Below are 19024 nucleotides of genomic sequence, written 5' to 3' on the forward strand. Positions count from 1 at the left end.
AGGAATGCCCTCCATTTTTATCCTTTATTTCCAGATCCCCAACACAAGGTCCAGCTTAAGTCTAATTTCCACAGATCCTCCACTAGTTACTCTTGGCCATTTGTGCTTTCTCTGAACTCCAATTACATTTATTGCTTTTCTCGCACAACATAGCACTTGTATATTTCTGTAGGGCTTTACATTGGAAATGTTTCAGTGGTTACCTTGGGAGTAGGGTTCTAGGAAGTTCAGGGTGAGACTCTGGATACTCCCAATCCTTGCTTCAGCCAAAGCAATTCCATTTTAGGTTTATATCAGGGATGTTTGCAAGTGTTTTTATTTGAAGAAATGGTTTAGCTGCATCCTCCTCCTCTCAAAAGAGTTTAAAAAATGCTCGCTCTATCTGGTGTGCTGATTGCCGCATAAGTGTTAATTTGCCAGGACTTACACTACTGCAGACTTAATACTACCAGTCCTGCCTCTGGAATGCAACTGGTTCATCTATAGTCATAAAAATATGCAACTGGTGCAATTTTGAGCACAGAATGGACACTTAGGAAATGGTTTTATGATTGTATTGCTCTAATTTTGAGGGATAGGAGACAGTGAATAGCATTATCTGAGAAATTTACCTTAATGAAGAACTCAGAAAAAGAGTTCTTGTTGATCCTTGAGAAATAAGCCTAAAATGATGGATTGTTTTCCCTTTTGGCTATAAAACCAAATCTGATTTAAATGTGATTTACATATACATATTTCTGATTTACATATGCATATTTAAGAGAAACTCATTATTGGCATCCCTACTCACCCAAAGTTTAGCCAAACTTAAATATCATATTCATGCATTTCTGTAAGTATTAAATAGTGTTATTCAACTCACAGAATGATGCACAGAGTATCATTTATACCTAAAAACCTAGGAAAGAGTAAATTCAGAAGTTTATGGCAATAATGATTAACATAGGAAATGCCAGTTTCAGACCAGTTATTTCAGCTTTCTGTATCAAATCAATTATATAAACTAAAGACCTGAATATTTAAATCAATGGTGCTATCAACTTGTTAATACTCTTTTTGTTTTTGTCTTTTTTCCTGCTCTCTGTCTGGCTCATTGTCTTCACCTACAGGTGTACTTTATTGTCGGCTTCCAAAGATTACTAACTTTTATTTGTATGATTAAAATTAAACTGCCTTGGCTATACTGCTACTCTTACTGCTGCTTCCATTATTGCCTTCTTCAGCAAAATAAAGCTTTTTGAAGCCAAAGGATAACAAGAATTAAACACCATTTTAGAAGCCTTGCAACTATGAATCTTAAGCTAAATGTGCCCACCATTATTTTGCTGCCTGTCCACTTGTTAATAACAATATACAGTGCCCTTATATTTATTCCATGGTATTTTCTTACCAATGCCAAGAAGAAAAACGCCATGGCAAAGAGAGTAAAAGCTAAGCCCACTTCAGAAAAACCTGGAAGTCCATATCGCTCTGTCACGCACTTCGACTCACTAGCTGTCATAGACATCCCTGGAGCAGACACTCTTGATAAACTATTTGATCACGCCATATCCAAGTTTGGGAAGAAGGACAGCCTTGGGACCAGGGAAATCCTAAGTGAAGAAAATGAAATGCAGCCAAATGGAAAGGTGTTTAAGAAGGTAAAATGTTACTGAGTTTCTTATTTTTTTAAAGGGTGGGGGTACATTTTACTTGATCATAAGTCAAGTGCATTTAATTTAATTTATTTTTTAAAATATGTTTTATTGATTTTTCACAGAGAAGAAGGGAGAGTGATAGAGAATTAGAAACATTGATGAGAGAGAAACATCGATCAGCTGCCTCCTGCACACCCCTACTGGGTATGTGCCCACAACCAAGGTACATGCCCTTGATTGGAACCGAACCTGGGACCCTTGAGTCCAGAGGCCAACGCTCTATCCACTGAACCAAGCCAGTTAGGGCTCAAGTGCATTTTAAATATTCCTGCCCTAGTTGGTTTGGCTCAGTGGATAGAGTGTTGGCCTGCAGACTGAAGGGTCCTGGGTTTGATTCTGGCCAGGGGCACATGCCTGGGTTGTGGGCTCGATCCCGTATAGGTGGTGTGCAGGAGGCAGCCAATCAATGATTTCCTCTCATCATTGATGTTTCTATCTCTCCCTCTCCCTTCTCTAAAATCAATAAAAATACATTACAAAAAAAGCTTTAAAAAGTAAATATCATTGCATTCCATTCTGGTGCTGTGTAACTAAATCTCTGAAGGTCCCCATAGTTTCTGTATATTCACTTCAGGGCAACTTTAAAGTTTCATACTTTGAATAATTTTTTAATTGCTTGCTTAGACAAATGTACTAATATTAGAGAATGTCTCATCTTAACAGTTAATTCTTGGGAATTATAAATGGATGAACTACCTTGAAGTGAACCGCCGAGTGAATAACTTTGGTAGTGGACTCACTGCATTGGGATTAAAACCAAAGAGCACTATTGCCATTTTCTGTGAGACCAGGGCCGAATGGATGATCGCAGCACAGACCTGCTTTAAGTACAACTTTCCTCGTAAGTGCCTTGTGTTTTTGGAGGGGGAGAGAGAGGGCTTTGTTTACATGTGAAACTCTCTTGAGATCTTTAATTTTTCGAAGTAGGTGTCCTTTAGTCATTTATCTGCCTAAATTATGTTTGTAAAACAACATGTAACATAGTTAAAAGATATCTGACAATTCCTGTTAAAGTTAATAACTTGTAAGAGCTATATGAGATTTGGCTGCTCAATGGATAGAATTTAGAATTTTACTTTTTAATTGGAAGTGAATTGTACTTGAAATATTTGGGGTTTGGGGGCATTTTTTAGGAAGTGACCCACAAACAATCACAAAAAATCATTCCTTCAGATAATTCTAGTTCATTGTTTCACTTCAAGGTCTCTTATTGTACTTTTTCCATTTTACTTGTAAAATACGCATGTGACAGATTGCACTGGCATTAGATTATGTTGTCTAGAAAGTAAAATTGAGTATATTTCTTTAGCCATTGTTCAAGAAATTATATTTAATTATTAATAGCCCAGAACAGTGCCAGCACTCAGTTATTTGTTAATGAAATAGAACACTATAGGTGTGGTGTAAGAATCAAGGGTTTGTATTTCAAACAAACAAAAATAGATAATATGAAAATAATCCCCTATATATGCATCACCCAACTTCAACAATCAACAGCTTGTGAAAAGTAGCAGTTCTTAACCATGTTGCTGTTTTCGTTACCAGCCTAGAGTTGAATTTCCAAGCCTATCTAAGTTTAGCAGATAGATGTCCTCTGATTCTGTCTATTCTGGGTTTCAGTTTATGTTTTCTTTGTCTGTTAGATCCTAAAGCAGGGGTCCTCAAACTATGGCCCGCGGGCCACATGCAAATACAAATATTGTATTTGTTCCCGTTTTGTTTTTTTACTTCAAAATAAGATATGTGCAGTGTGCATAGGAATTTGTTCATAGTTTGTTTGTTTTTAAACTATAGTCCGGTCCTCCAACGGTCTGAGGGACAGTGAACTGGCCCCCTGTTTCAAAAGTTTGAGGACCCCTGTCCTAGAGAGTAGATCTCCCTGTCCACTCCAATTTAGGCTTAGAGATCTCCAATCAGTGTGGACATGAGACCCACAGAGAAAGCTTCTTAGAAGGAGTGAGAAGATGATTTATGGCCTATCTCAAAATGTGAGGATTCTCAAGGACTTAACCTTTCTTTGGCACTATGACCAATGAAAGTGTGTGTCACAGGGGAGCCCTTGCTGGAGTAGCTCTGACCTTCATTGAGAGGTCAGCCAGACCATATAAAAGAATGAAATCTTACCATTTGCAATAGCATGGATGGACCTAGAGGGTATTATGCTAACCAAAGTAAGTCAGTCAGAGAAAGAAAAAAATTTCACTTATATGTGGAATCTAAAGAACAAAATAAATCAACAAACAAAATAGAAACAGACTCATAGATACAGAGAATAGACTGATGGTTGCCAGAGGGGAGGGGATTGGGGAACTGTACGAAAAAGTGAAGGGACTGAGAAGTACAGATTGGTAGTTACAAAATAGTCATGAAGATGTAAAATACTTCATAGGAAAGGAAATATAGTTAATAATATGATATGTAATAATTATGTATGTGCCAGTAAGTTACTGGAAATATCAGGGGGAACACTTTTGTAAAGTATATGATTGTTTTAACCACTATGCTGTACACCTGAAATGAATATAAAATATTATTGAATGTAAAATGTATCTGAGAATTTTTTTAGAAGTTCAGCCAGAACCTATTGGCCTTGACCATCTTAATGACCTATTTTTGACGAGTTGTGGCACTTCCTATATTTTTGGATTTCCTCAGATTTAGAAAGTTAGAATTCTTCGAATTTGTGAGGAAAATTTTGGAATACTATATCAGGAAATTTGAGGCAAGATTGAAGTGTAATATAGCAAAGACTGTGAAGTCAAGTTAAATTATAAAATATCTTTCCATCTGTGAGTATGCCTATCATTAAAGGCTGATTTAAATAATATATTGAATAAATGTTTATCATTTAACTTTTGTGTTTATTTTTTCATTATGTAGTTGTGACTTTATATGCCACACTTGGCAGTGAAGCTGTAGTTCACGGGTTAAATGAATCCGAGGCTGCCTATCTGATTACTAGTGTTGAACTTCTGGAAAGTAAACTTAAAGTACGTATTACATTTTCTTTTAATTCATGGTAGTATTATCTGACAGGACGGGAAAATGTTCAGTAATTGAGTTTACTGCAAGCCCATATTTAATAACTGAATTTTCTTTCTGCTCAACAGACTGCATTGTTAGACATCAATTGTGTTAAACATATCATTTATGTGGACAATAAGACTGTCAATAAAACAGAATACCCTGAAGGATTTGAGATTCACAGCATGCAATCAGTAGAAGAGTTGGGATCCAAGCCAGAAAACTGTAAGTAAAGCAGTTAAAACAAATTTATTAATCTATTCATAGTTATTTCAGTAGGTTAGGAAAAGAAATGATATGAGTGAAAAGCATAAAATTCTTTGATTAAAAATGTTTTAAAATGTATGAAAACTATCAAAACCATATAGTATTCAGGTTTTCCTTCCCTTTTTCTCTAAAGCTAACTACTGTTTTAAAAATTAGTAAGTAGTAGAGATGTACACAATGGTTCAAACTTTATGGTGGTTGCTGCCTAACTTCTTTTTTTCAAATAACCTTCTAATTTAGACCTCACATAAGAAAAAGGTACCAGGCCTTCTGTTCAGTACATTTTTAAAATGCTTAATTCTAGTGATCTTAATGATGTATTAGGGATTGCAAAGCTGTTTAGTTGGTATTTCATTAGAAACAAGTCAGTCCACCTTGTAGCAAAATACCAGTTGTGGAAATTAAATAATATACTGAATAAATGTTTATCATTTAACTTTTGTGTTTATTTTTTCATTATGTAGTTGTGACTTTATATTCCACACTTGGCAGAGAAGCCAAGAGGGTTGAAGAACTTAAACATTCCATTTAAATACTTTTTCTGTCATGCTTAATGTGAAGGTAATGATACTCTACTAGATGAGGAAAGGATTCATTTTGGCAGAATAAAATGTTGGTTGAACCTCTGTTTAGCTTATGAATATTTGATCATTAGTGACTTAACATATGTTTGCAATAAAAGGTATCAAGTATAGCACTCTACCACTTGTGGAGCATGACATGGGGGCTGACATTTTACCAACTTGCAAACAAGCAAGTGAGCTTGCCACCACTTCTTGGAAATACAAGACTCCTGAGTCAGATATGAAGGACAGTTTTTTAATCACAGCAATAGCAGTATGCAGAGTTTCAGCATTTATGTTGCTTCCTTGCACTCCAGTTTCCACAGGGCAATGTGAAGAGGGTTAGATGACACCTGTACTTGCAGTGGGTTGTGTTATAGGAGAGGAACCCTGATCTTAGGAAACCTGAATCTTAACATGAGTAGTAAGCATACCTGACCTGTGCCCTGGAGAAAGAGATTGTGTCTATTTTACTGGACAGTAAGCAAGCCTGCTCTTTGCTTTGGAGGGAGACTCTATCTCTGTCTTCCAAGGCTGTTAACTGTGCAAACTTTTTTGAAAATATATTCTAGAATAAAGGCAGTGCCTGTACTCACAAGATGTGTGGCAATTCAAGAGACCATGGAGAATTGTCTCTCAGCACCAGGTTGACCCTGCAAGATTGGGGTAAACGTAAATGTGAAGTCCTGATCAATAGGGATCTGTTGCCAATTCTGCTGATTCATCAAAGGATGTTGGCAATAAACTATGGGGATACTGGGTCCTTGTATCAATAACATAATAGACCACTAGTTCCACTCATTTCTACACTAGATAAGACAACTTTTTGTGATAATTCATTTGAGTAGATAGTTTTTATTACGATGATAAGTATCATATTGTGTGCTTAGACAGAGGAGAGCTTAACATACAGGATGGGCAAAAGTAGGTTTACAGTTATGAATACATGAAACAGATTATTCTTACATTATTATTTATTATTGTATTATTTTCCATATGAACAACTGTAAACCTACTTTTGCCCCACCCTGTATGTACTGCTATTGCATCCAGTACTCATCAAATGAAGGATTTAGTTTCAATTTTCTTGGTTTATAAACTCTGACAGATATCTTTAAAGAACATTAGCATTAGTCAATTTATGTATAACTTTTTTTACAAATATATTTTATTGATTTTTTTTACAGAGAGGAAGGGAGAGAGATAGAGAGTCAGAAACATTGATGAGAGAGAAACATCGATCAGCCGCCTCCTGCACATCCCCCACCGGGGATGTGCCCGCAACCCAGGTACATGCCCTTGACCGGAATCGAACCTGGGACATTTCAGTCCACAGGCCGACGCTCTATCCACTGAGCCAAACCAGTTTCGGCAATTTATGTATAACTTTATCTTTGGTTATTTCAGTGGTAAAATCACATTGTTTAACTTGGGCATAAAATGTAATTCAGTTTCATAAACTAATTCTTTTTAAAAAGTTTATTTTGTAGAGCAGTTATAGATTCAGAGCAAAATTGACAGGAATGTACTGAGAGTTCACGTACCATATACCCCCTGCCTCTACAAACAAACTGCCTCTCCCACTGTCAACTTTTCCAAATAGAGTGGTACATTTGTTACAATTGGTGAGTCTACAGTGACACAGCATAGTCACCCAAAGTCCATACTTTACATTAGGGATCATTCTTGATGTTATGCATTATATGGGTTTTTGTCAAATGTATAGTATCATCTATACTGATAATAGAGAAATATGCAAACTATCTGTTACAGCATCACATCATGACTGGATCAGCAGGCTGCATCCCTGCCCTCTGCTCAGGCAGCTGCAAGGCCCGGGGTAGGATAGTATATAATAGGAGAGGTTACGAACGGAGAGGGAGAGGAAGGCAAGCCTGCATGCCTGCATGCAGACAGGCCAAGAGGAGAAACAAATACAGAAAGGGAACAAGAAAAAGGCACAGGAATGGAAAAGGGAAGGAAACACGGGGCTGCATGTGGGAGGGGTTGGTGACGTGTGTGGGGGGGCGAGCATGTGCTCCCAGCGAGGGGTTGGGCAGGAGCCCCGCCCAGACACGGGAGGAAGGGCAGTGGCCCCCATTGTGGGCCGTTGGTGGGTAGGCACCCACAGGTCTGGGACAGAGTGGTGTATGGTCTGAGACTTCTGGGTGGAGGCACTCCTGCTTTGCGGTGGCAGCAGCAGCAGCGCCTGGGCCACATGGGCCTCGGCCACCCTCACTAGGCCAGGTGTCCCGGGCAAGGATTGGGAGCAGGACGACAGCAAGGGAGGTCAGGGAAGGGGGGGGTCAGTGAACACCTGGCTGGGGCTGAGACCCTTGGCTGGAGGTCAATGCCCTTCCCCCACCCGAACAGAAGCTTTAAGAAGGAAAGGAGAGAGGGAAGAATTTTATAAAGAAGTCAGTAGAGAGCAGAGTTAAAGAAGGAAAAAGGATGTATGAGTGAACGGTAGGAGCTATAATGAAAATTAAGTATAGTTGTGTAGTGGGGACAGATTTTAAAAGTAGGAGCCAGAAAAGAAAAAAGATAAATGACAGTGAGTAATTAAGCAGGTAGATCGATAGATATTAAAACAGTGGAAGTAAGTATAGGAGAATGTATGGGAAAGGTAGGATGAAAGAGAAAGAGGGAAGAAAGAGAATTTTTAAAGGGGAGCTCATAGAGCTTAAAAGGATAATGGGAAGAAGAAAGAAATGGGGGAGGGAGCAAAGCAGGTCCGAGGGAGGAAGTGAAGAAAAAAATTAAGGTGGGAAGGAAGGAAAAGGGAAGGGAGGGTAGGGGTAAAGATAAAGGAAAGTTGACCAGGCTGGCAGTGGTGGGCAGTTAGGGGGATCAGGCCAGCAGGGGAAGGCAGTTAGGGGCATCAGACCAGCAGGCAGGGCAGTTAGGGGGATCAGGCAGGCAGGCAGAGTGGTTAGGGCATGCACACAGATAAGCGGTTAGGAGACAGAGGTCCTGGATTGTGAGAGGGATCCCAGATTGGAGAGGGTGTAGGCTGGGCTGAAGGACACCACCGCCGTGCATGAATTTCGTGCACCGGGACTCTAGTACAGAATATAAACTAATTATTTATTTATTTATTGATTGATTGATTAAGGTATTACATATGTGTCTTTACCCTCCCCTCATAATCCCCTCAACCTCCCCACTCATGCCCTCACCCCCCTATTGTCTGTGTCCATTGGTTAAGCTTATATGCATGCATACAAGTCCTTTGGTTGATCTCTCCCCCATACCCCGACCTTCCCCTACCTTTCCTCTGAGGTTTGACGGTCTGATCGATGCTTCTGTGTCTCTGGATCTGTTTTTGTTTAAACTAATTTTAAAAATGCAATAATTTTTTAAACTTTTATTTAATTCTGATAATATATCTTTGTCTTCTTGAACATTTTGGTGTATTCTGGGATAGCAAAGAGGTTACACAGTTAGTATGATACAGTCTCTTAAAGTTGAAACCCCAATGTGCTGTTTAAAACTTAGCATGTTAGAATATTAGAGTTGAAGTCACCTTAAATGTAAGTTAACAACAACAAAAACAGAACCCAAGAAAACTCAGGGAGGTGATGTATATGTCTATTACCTTGATTGTAGTGATGGTATTATGGGTGTTTGTGTATGTTCCAGTCATTAATGTGTTGCTTTTTCATTCATTTAGCGTGCGTTCCTCCAAATAGACCAACTCCTTCAGACATGGCTATCGTCATGTATACCAGTGGTTCTACTGGCCGACCTAAGGGAGTGATGATGCATCATAGCAATTTAATAGCTGGAATGGCAGGCCAGTGTGAGAGAATTCCTGGCCTGGGGTAAGAGAGAATCATTCAACTTTCTTCATAGATATCAGAGTTCATATTGGCATTCTCTGAACTTAATCCATATTAAAATGATAAGGTTGACATTTCTGATTTACAATGCCTTTTTAAAATAAGCTAAAATGTTTTTCTTATTTTGTTTTAGACCAAAGGACACATATATTGGCTACCTGCCTTTGGCTCATGTCCTAGAATTGACAGCAGAGATATCTTGCTTTACATATGGCTGTAGGATTGGATATTCTTCTCCACTTACACTGTCTGACCAGGTGACAAGCTTTTAAGTATATTGGCACGATCATATCAAGTTTCATTGTTTGGCTGAGAACATATTACTAAAGCATGAGATAGTTTAGTTCAGCTAAAACTTATTCATTGACTTCAAAAACAGCTCCCATGAGCAATGAGTAGCTGTAGTAAATAAACTTGTTTTTTATATTGTTTTACCTACATATTTTTAAATTATTTGGAAACTAATAATTTCTTTTATCTTACTTTTCTCTATTAGATTTTTATTTCAGAGAGCTAGGATAGAGAATATAAACACAGCCTTTTCTGACATACTACTCATGAACACTAGAGGGTTTTTGGAGAGATTTGGTGGTAGGATTTTGGCCCTATTTTGCACTGCATTTTCACTAGAGTTATGCTGTTCAATACAGTAGCCATTAGCTACATATTGAAATACAGATTAATTAAAATTAAATCAGAAAAATTCAATTTTTTAATTTTTCTAGCCACAGTTCAAGCTTTCTGTGACTTCCATATGGATAGCACAGTTAGTGAGCATGTCATCATTGTGGAAAGTTCTATTGGATAGCATTGCAGCATATCAAAGCAGCCCCCATATTTCTACCCTGAGTCAGTCTTCTCCCTTCTCTCTGTTGTTCATAACAGGAAGTCAAACAATGGATGGGGCTAATTCATGTTTGTAAGCCCATTTGAATTCACAGATCTAATACCTACTGTCCGGAGCTCTGATTAATTTCTTCCTTGGCTGTAGAAAAGCTTCAGCCAGACACTGTGGGGTGGGGAGAAGAGCTTCTAAGGGAGTTTTAGAGCTCAAAATGCTGAAAGATAAACTGCCTATAGGTAGGAATGATTTGGTTCTCTCCCATCATTGGAGGCTCCATCACTGAAGGCCCAGCTGTCATTTTTCAGAACCCCTGGAAATGCTGCCTTTTATTTGGGAGTCTTGATGGAACATGCATTTAGTGGGAAGATGTCCCCTTGGTGTTCACAGTTAGAAATTGTAATACTTTTTTGGGTAGACATACCATTTTAGGTGGAGGTTAGGTAGGTTTTATAATATTAAGACAAAAAAAGTTAAATATATATTTTTGTTATTTTTTTGAGATTACAATCATCTTTGGGGAGTTGTTTTTGGATGTAAACTTAAAGTACACAAACCCTAAGAGTACTGCTTGATTAAATTTAATATATGCATATATATGCAGACTTCTGTGATGATCAGCACCTAGATCAATGGGGAAAAAAGAACCCCAGAATGTCCCTTGTGTCCCCTAATAGTCATTACCACTACTCTACCTCCAAGGATAATCCATCTGTCTTTTAAGTGGCTTAACCAAATGTTCTGTTCCAAATAATTACCTATTTTGTACTTTAAGGACCACAAACCTCTTTGTAAGATGGAGAACATGCCGTATTTCACTAAGCCACTCAGCTAAAAATTTACGTTTAAAATCCGCTAGCATAGTGATGCATAAAATAAGTAAACTACTAAGTAAATTGCTAAACAGAACTTGATCTAGTGAAGTCATAATAGATCTATGAATGAAACTGGGGCTTACATTATTTTAAAAATTGAAAGAAAAAGTTGTGCTGATTACATTTGATGCATTGTAGTGAGTTTTTCTTATGTTCAGAGATATTTTCAAAACAGCTTATGGAGTTTCAATAAGCTTTGAGTGTGACTTTCACCCCAGCAGAGAAGTACACAAAGCCCATGCTTTCACTGACTTTCTGAAAACAATAGCCTCAGTGTAGGGATCGGGGGCAGTTGGAGTCTGTTGCTGGTCTGACTTCATTCTAACTGTCTCTCAGGCCAAGTAGAATCTTGTTATAATACTGTCAGGGGCATTCATACCTACATTTTTTTAAATCCTCACCTGAGCATATTTTTTCATCAGGCGGAGTGGGGGAGAGAAACATCGAAACATCGATGTGAGAGAGACACACTGATTGGTTGCCTCCTGCACAAGCCCCGACCAAGGCTGGGGATAGAATCTGCAACCAAGGTACGTGCCCTTGGCCAGGAATAGAGCCTGTGACCCTTTGGTCTATGGGCTGACTCTCTAACCACTGAGCACCATCCAGGGCCTACCTACCTTTTTAATAAACTTTATTATAAAGAGCTTCAATCTGACTAGGAATCAAAAACCCAAGAGTATCCACTACATAAGAAATCAGAAAAAGGTGGAAGACCAGAGAATCCGTATTGGAAGCCAGCAGATGATAGCAATATTGTCAAAACTAGGGTTAGTGTGATCTTAATAAAGACAAGAACTGGAATATTACTAAGAATAATAAAGAAAGCCAGGAAGGACTCCTTGTGGCCACTGCTATCCTGGAACCACTCTCTATAGCAAAAACTGGTCAGCAGCACATGGATATCAGCTTGGACTTGAAGGACATAAAAACCCATCTTTCTCTCCACACAGCAGCCTTCTGTGTATGGTATGGATATTCACGTGTAGGTTTCCACTTGCACATGTGCACACACTTTCACAAACGTGAAACCCAAGAAGTTATTTTATTTCCTCTATTTGTCATAAAGAAAAGTAGGATAAAAGCTATCAAATTCTACCAGCAGAACTTCCTTTTTAAAAAAAATATATATATATTTTATTGATTTTTTACAGAGAGGAAGGGAGAGGAATAGAGAGTTAGAAACATCGATGAAAGAGAAACATCGATCAGCTGCCTCCTGCACACTCCCCTACTGGGTATGTGCCCGCAACCAAGGTACATGCCCTTGACCGGAATCGAACCTGGGACCCTGGAGTCTGCAGGCCGACACTCTATCCACTGAGCCAAACTGGTTAGGGCTACCAGAAGAACTTTCTCTGTGGCAGAGCTGGTAGTACCTAGGACCCCTTAAGAGCTGGTTTTCTTCTCGCCTGTGTTGGCCACAGCTAACATGTGACACAGCTAAACTTACAGACCAACAGCATTATAGCAGATTCTTATTTTTATCTACCTCTTTCAGTGGATAATTATCAGTTTTTCTACTCTGCTCTGACATTTGAAATCCCCGATAGTACTTATGTATATAAGTAAGAAAAGAAATGTTTGGAAAAAATTTACACGCATTTACAAATATATGTGCATATCCCCACATGGTCACTGGTAGTGTCTTCAGTATTCTATCAACCACAATGTTACCAAGTTAGTATCTGTATATCAATTTATGTTCATAGTGGTGACTGAGATGGTGGCTTTGCCTTTTATCTAATAAAAGAAAGTTAAAATTATCTTCAACTTTGTTTTAGTGTTTGATCTACCTCAGGTGAGGGGTTTTGTTTTATTGAAAAATGGCTGGGCAGTGCTGTGTTTGATGGTAATGTTATTAATAAATATGCTTGATTTACCAAAATATCCCATTCTCCTTTCTTCTGCATCATAGTATCTCCTCTAAGGAAGGCTGACATGTGCTAGAAGAAATAATCTATGGGATAAAGCACTAACGCACTTCTACTTCAGACTTATAGGTTATGACAGTTCTAACCAATAACTTACAGAATAGTAGAAGATCATATTCCATGTATAAATTTCTACCTTTGTTATTGCTAACACTTGAATTATAACATTTTTTACTAAGTTTAGCTGCCCTAATCCTGTTTACTTATGCTTTAATATAGTCCAGCAAAATTAAAAAAGGAAGTAAAGGAGACTGTACTGTACTGAAGCCAACGCTCATGGCAGCTGTTCCGGTAAGTTCAGATTACAAATGGCATTTGTTGCTTGCAACTTAGATTTTTAAAAAAGTAACGTTCTTAGGTATTTGTGTGCATTTTGAGATAATTTTTCTCGTATACATTATGGCAAATATGTTCCTTAAAACCTTAGCTAACTGTTGGGAAAGATGAATTGGCAAACTTCTAAAATGTATAGCTGGTAGCGTTTGCTAATACTTGAAAATTAGGTGCTGAAAATGACCAAAGTCAAATTACCTAGACTGAGGAGTGGCATAATACTTTAAAGGTAGAATATGTTCTAAAGAGCATTTTGTTTAATCACTTAATTTAAAAATAAAATGGAGAAAACTAGGCCATCCCAGAGAACAGAGTCAGTGTATCCAAGGTTACGGAGCTGGTTAGTGACAGAACTGTTTAGTGACAGAGCTGAGTCTAGAATCCAAGCCTCCTGGCTGACCCTATGATGACCTAGTAAGCTGTCATTTGAGAGCTCTCAAAGAAAAAGGTTTAATTGTCCTTATTCAAAATCCTTATGTGAAATACCTCCTTTTATACAAATAAGATGTTACATTTTATAGCCTTATAATGACAAATTCTGAAATATTTAATGCAATGTTGGTATAATCAAACATATTCTACTGCTTTTAGGCTTTAGAAACTCCAGTGGGGATGGGCATCACTGCTGCTTGTATTATGATCAGACTTTAAATCTTATCCTAATATCTTTCACAGAATTGTCTTTACATGGAAAATCTAAGATTAGATAATGAAGTTTTTCTAAGAATTAGAGATGGAAAATACTTTGGTTTTTTTTAGCTTCTAATTATGAATTTACCAAATAACTAAAGAATTAGAATAAGTCAGAGTAGCGTTTGCCTTTCTTTTTAGAGGTGCTGTAGAATTTAGTTTGTAGAATACAAACTAAAATGTTACTGATAATAGGTAGGGTAGTACTTACTATGTTCAAGGCACTGTGCTAAGTGCTTTATTTACATAGATTATCTCACTTAACTCCCCCTAAGGCCCTGCTACCTAGGTCTTGCCATCCACATTTTATAAAGAAAAATACTTGCCTAAGGTTACATATCCCTTAGTGGTTGAGTTGAAGTTTGAACTATACCAGTCTAATACCAGAGTCTTCTTAACCACTATGGCTGTCCATTCAGGATTATTTTTGTTGTTTTGTTTTGGGAAATAGTAAGTTAGCTTTATTATCCAAAGTATAGGAGTCCCTAGTAAACCGTATCAGAGAAACCATATCATAGTTAGGGAGTGGGAAGGGCTGGGAAATATAGGAAGTAATATCTGAATTTAAGCTTGAAGAATAAACAAGAGTTAGCTGACATGCTGTGTATTTTCCAATTTGTTCATTGTCCATTCTTCTTTACTTTGTGTCTTGGGAGCCTAACTTCTGTGAATGAATTACCAGGGCTTGCCTGCCTTCTGATTTCTTTTTGGGTTCAGCCAGTTTTTGGCACTCATAAGAGACCAGAGGGTAGGAAGTGTAAGAGAGGGATATGCAGGCTTACTATCTTTGCTACTTCCCTGCTGGGCTGCAATTTTGGGAGTCCTAAGGCATGCGTTGACCAGCCTCTTTCCCATTGGCTATAACCAGGTCTTTTCCCTGGCTGCAGTCCTCATTCAGGTTTCAGTAACATTTATCTCCTTATACTTCTTCAGGCCTAGGCATAATAACTGTTGCTAGTTCATTGATGCTTCCCCCAACCTTTTTGGTTCCCTTAGCTCCTCACACTCATCTATAAATAAGCTTTTAAAAATATTTTTATTGAGAATTGTTTTTTTGTAAAGGTTTTATTTTCTTATAAGCAGTGACTCAATTGAACGTCATGTAATTAGGTTGAGGTAAAAAGGTGACTTAATGTACTAATAATAAATCCTGGCAATTTGTTGTAGTTGTGTGTGTTCCTTACTCACTGAGGTCTTTCTGTGCCTCTGATTGATATCTAGTATTGAAAGCAGCAGTACAACTGGTTCTCGCACATCTGTCTCCTCCTACATGGCATTTTAACCTCAGCATCCCATACACTTTTTTAAAACCCTCATGCAAGGATATGTGTGTTATTTTTTAAATGATTTTTAGACAGAGGAAGGGAGAGGGAGGGAGGGGGAGAGAGAGAGAGAGAGAGAGAGAGAGAGAGAGAGAGAGAGAGAGAGAGAGAGAGAAGAAGAAGAAGAAGAAGAAGAAGAAGAAGAAGAAGAAGAAGAAGAAGAAGAAGAAGAAGAAGAAGAAGAAGAAGAGAAGAGAGAAAGAAACATCAATCTGTTGCCTCCCATACATCCCTCAACCAGGGACTGAACACACAACCTTTCAGTGTACTGGACAACTCTCCAACTAACTAAGCCACCCAGCTAGGCCATCCCAGACACTTTTATAGTATGATACAGCCCTTTTAGAGAACTTTTGGGATTTCTCAATCACAGATCTAGACAAATATTTTAGTTAGACAATAGTGATTCCTTTTGTGGAAGTGGAGAAAATAATATTGTACCATGTTTGAATGCCACAGGAGCCTCCCCACCCTCCAGTTTTACTGAGATATAATCAACATATAATATTACTGGAGGGTTCCTCGGCCTGGCCTGTGAAATGAGGCCAAAACCGGCTCTGCAACATCCCCTAAGGGGTCCCGAATTGCGAGAGGGTGCAGACCAGGACAAGGGACCCCACTGGTGCACCATCAGGGCCTGGGAGGAACATGGGAGGTTGGCCAGCTGGGAGGGACCGTGGGAGGGCTCCAGGGCGTGTCCGGCCTATCTCACTCAGTTCCAATCAGCTGGACCCCAGCAGCAAGCTAACCTACCGGTTGGAGCTCTGCCCCCTGGTGGTCAGTGCATGTCATAACAAGTGGTTGAGCAGCCTTAGCATATCATTAGCATATTACGCTTTGATTGGTTGAATGGCCAACCAGTCTACTGGACACTTAGCATATTAGGCTTATATTATATAGGATGTGAGTTTAACATGCACAATATGATGATTTGATATATGTATATATTTTGAAGTGATTACCACAATAAGCTTAGTTAATGCATTCATCACCTCACACAACCACTTGTGTATGTGTCTGTGAGTGTGTGTGTTGTGAGAACATTTAAGATTTACCCTCAGGCAACTGTCAAGTATACAATACAGTCTTGTTAACTATAGTCAGAATGCTATACATTAGAGTCCCAGAATTTACTCATCTCCTAACTGGAAATGTGCACCCTTTTATCAACATCTCCCTATTTACACCAACCCCCAGCTCCTGGCAACCACCAATTTAGTCTCTGTTGCTATATGTTTTGCTTTGTTAGATTCCACATGCAAGTGAGATTATGCAGTATTTGTCTTTGTCTTATTTCACTCAGAGTAATAACAAGGGATGGTTCTGGTATCCTCATGTGTGAACAGCTTTTTATCTTTGCATAACTGAATTTATACTAATTGCTACTTTCACTATTTAAAACTAGGTATTTATAAATAGGTGTGCTTTATATAATAATTCTGTTAATTTGTGCTAAGTAATTTCAAGGAAACATCATTTAGTAATAGTCTGGGCTTTTTTTGTTTGTTTTGTTTTTTATTTTGTATATATTAGCGTGGGAGTTATATTATCCAAAACCTAGTACTATTTTTAATTTTCCAAGGCACTGTGAGCATGAATCCTGTTCCTTTTTGTTGTCTGAGCTTCTATTAAAATGGAATAGTATTGCCTAAATTACAGGGACATAATTTTAAGAAACTGTAAAGCTCTATGACATACTGTAAGATTTACAAGGTAGTAGTAAAAAAGAAAAAAAAACATTAGGATTACAGTCAACATAGTTCGGTGTTTGGGCACTATTTGAAAATAAGTGAATATATTTGAAAGAGCAAAATTTAGAAAAATTACCTTTATGTGAGACATGAATTTAAGTAATAAAGTAAATATATTTATCATACTAAAGATATTTACATAAGATATTATAAATAAGGTATCTTCAACTAAAGACCATCTCAGTGTTCATGTAATTTTTTTTCAGATTATTGAATATTTTGTTTACCTTATAGGAAATCATGGATCGAATTTATAAGAATGTTATGAGCAAAGTCCAAGAGATGAATTATATTCAGAAAACCCTGTTCAAGATAGGGTATGATTACAAATTGGAACAGATAAAAAAGGGATATGATGCACCACTTTGTAATCTGTAAGTACATTTTATAGACTCTTTATTTTGAGTCTTTGATCTTTTTGTGTTTGTACATCTGGAAGATAAGTAAATGGCAACTTAATTTAATTTGAGCATCACCACCATGATAATAAGGTTAAATTTTTAAAATTTACTTTTAAGTCACATTGCTGATACAGCAAGCAGAAAACCCTGAACAGTGATCTTGGCAACTTAACAATTTTTAATAATTGAATAAATAGTTGAGATATAATTATAAAACTTGGTCTTATGAAGAAAAACTGGAATAAACTTTTGAATCAAGGCATTTGAGTTTAAAAATAGTGACTTTTCTAACTTTAAAAAATGATTTTCAAGATTTATTCTGCATGAAGTTTTCTGATTTATTGTTTTCATAAAATAGTGTAATAAGTATATGAATATAACTATTTTAAATGGAATGCTGGGGCGTGGGGATGGGAAAATGTTTTTCATTGGGAGATAAGATAGATGACTAAATGTTCCAAAGATAACTTAAAATATTTTTCCTTTGACATCATAATTTTCTTTCATTTACTGTGCATCAAAGTAATTTCCCAACACTGCACTTGAAAAAATTTTAAGAGTCTATGTGGCATTTTTTTTCTTTTTCTTTGTTAATACTCAGCTGAAGATATTTTTTCCATTGATTTTTAGATAGAGTGGAAGGGAAGGGGAGAGACAGAGAAACATTGATGTGAGAGAGACACATTGATTGGTTGCCTCTTGCATACACCCTGACCAGGCTGTTAGCCTGCAACCAAGGTACATGCCTTTAACCAAAATCGAACCTCTGACCCTTCAGTCCGTGGGCTGATGCTCTATTCTCTGAGCCAAACTGGCTGGGGCAATGTGGCATTTTTTCAAGGTGTCGCTCTTTGTTGCTTTGTTATCCTCTCATCACCATGGTTTTGAAATTCAGATGTCCCAACCAAAGTTAAGAAATCTTTCCCAGAGCTTATTAATTAGCATGTCTCCAAGAATAATGTATACATGCACTGCAATAATTAATCCCTCATTTTATTAAGGATACTATTTAAAAAGGTGAAGGCTCTGCTCGGAGGGAATGTCCGTATGATGCTGTCTGGTGGAGCACCATTGTCACCTCAGACACACCGATTCATGAATGTCTGCTTCTGTTGTCCAGTTGGTCAGGGTTATGGATTGACAGAATCGTGTGGTGCTGGCACAGTTACTGAAGGTAAGCATTTTTAACGTGGCAATTCTATATTAGTCACTATTTATAAAGCCTGTTTGAACTACCTTTGTAAACCATGATTATATTGTACCTTGTTAATAATATCAGGATTCAGTGCAAATTTACATAGTTTGAGTTTTAGAAACTCTTAGTTCAGTATCAAATGTCCTCAGAATTCTGTCGTCATGGTCCTATGACCTTTTCTTTCTCTTCTTTAGAGAACTCACTCTTGTAATAAAGTATCACTTTTTCTGCTCCCTCTCAAATCTGTATTCCTGCCCTGACTTCTTGTTTGTTTTTTCTTCTGTTATTT

General features: G+C 37.7%; 1 protein-coding gene across 6 annotated transcripts in view; it reads left to right on the top strand.

The window, feature by feature from the left end:
- Positions 1-19024, top strand: part of ACSL4 (acyl-CoA synthetase long-chain family member 4) — an 87381-nt gene that overhangs the window by 51423 nt on the left and 16934 nt on the right. For 2 of the 6 annotated variants that reach the window (XM_006771354.2, XM_006771355.2), the window contains exons 3-11: positions 1110-1640; positions 2361-2538; positions 4578-4687; positions 4808-4946; positions 9225-9375; positions 9527-9650; positions 13263-13334; positions 17374-17513; positions 18542-18714. In XM_006771354.2, the coding sequence (XP_006771417.1) occupies positions 1290-1640; positions 2361-2538; positions 4578-4687; positions 4808-4946; positions 9225-9375; positions 9527-9650; positions 13263-13334; positions 17374-17513; positions 18542-18714 (1438 nt within the window). In that variant the 5' untranslated portion in view covers positions 1110-1289. The remainder of the gene's footprint in view (positions 1-1109; positions 1641-2360; positions 2539-4577; positions 4688-4807; positions 4947-9224; positions 9376-9526; positions 9651-13262; positions 13335-17373; positions 17514-18541; positions 18715-19024) is intronic. The other 4 variants (XM_006771356.2, XM_006771358.2, XM_006771357.2 and 1 more) reach the window with 2 other exon arrangements.

The sequence above is a fragment of the Myotis davidii genome, unplaced genomic scaffold (genome assembly GCF_000327345.1).
Source record: "Myotis davidii unplaced genomic scaffold, ASM32734v1 scaffold85, whole genome shotgun sequence".
NCBI classification, from domain to species: domain Eukaryota; kingdom Metazoa; phylum Chordata; class Mammalia; order Chiroptera; family Vespertilionidae; genus Myotis; species Myotis davidii.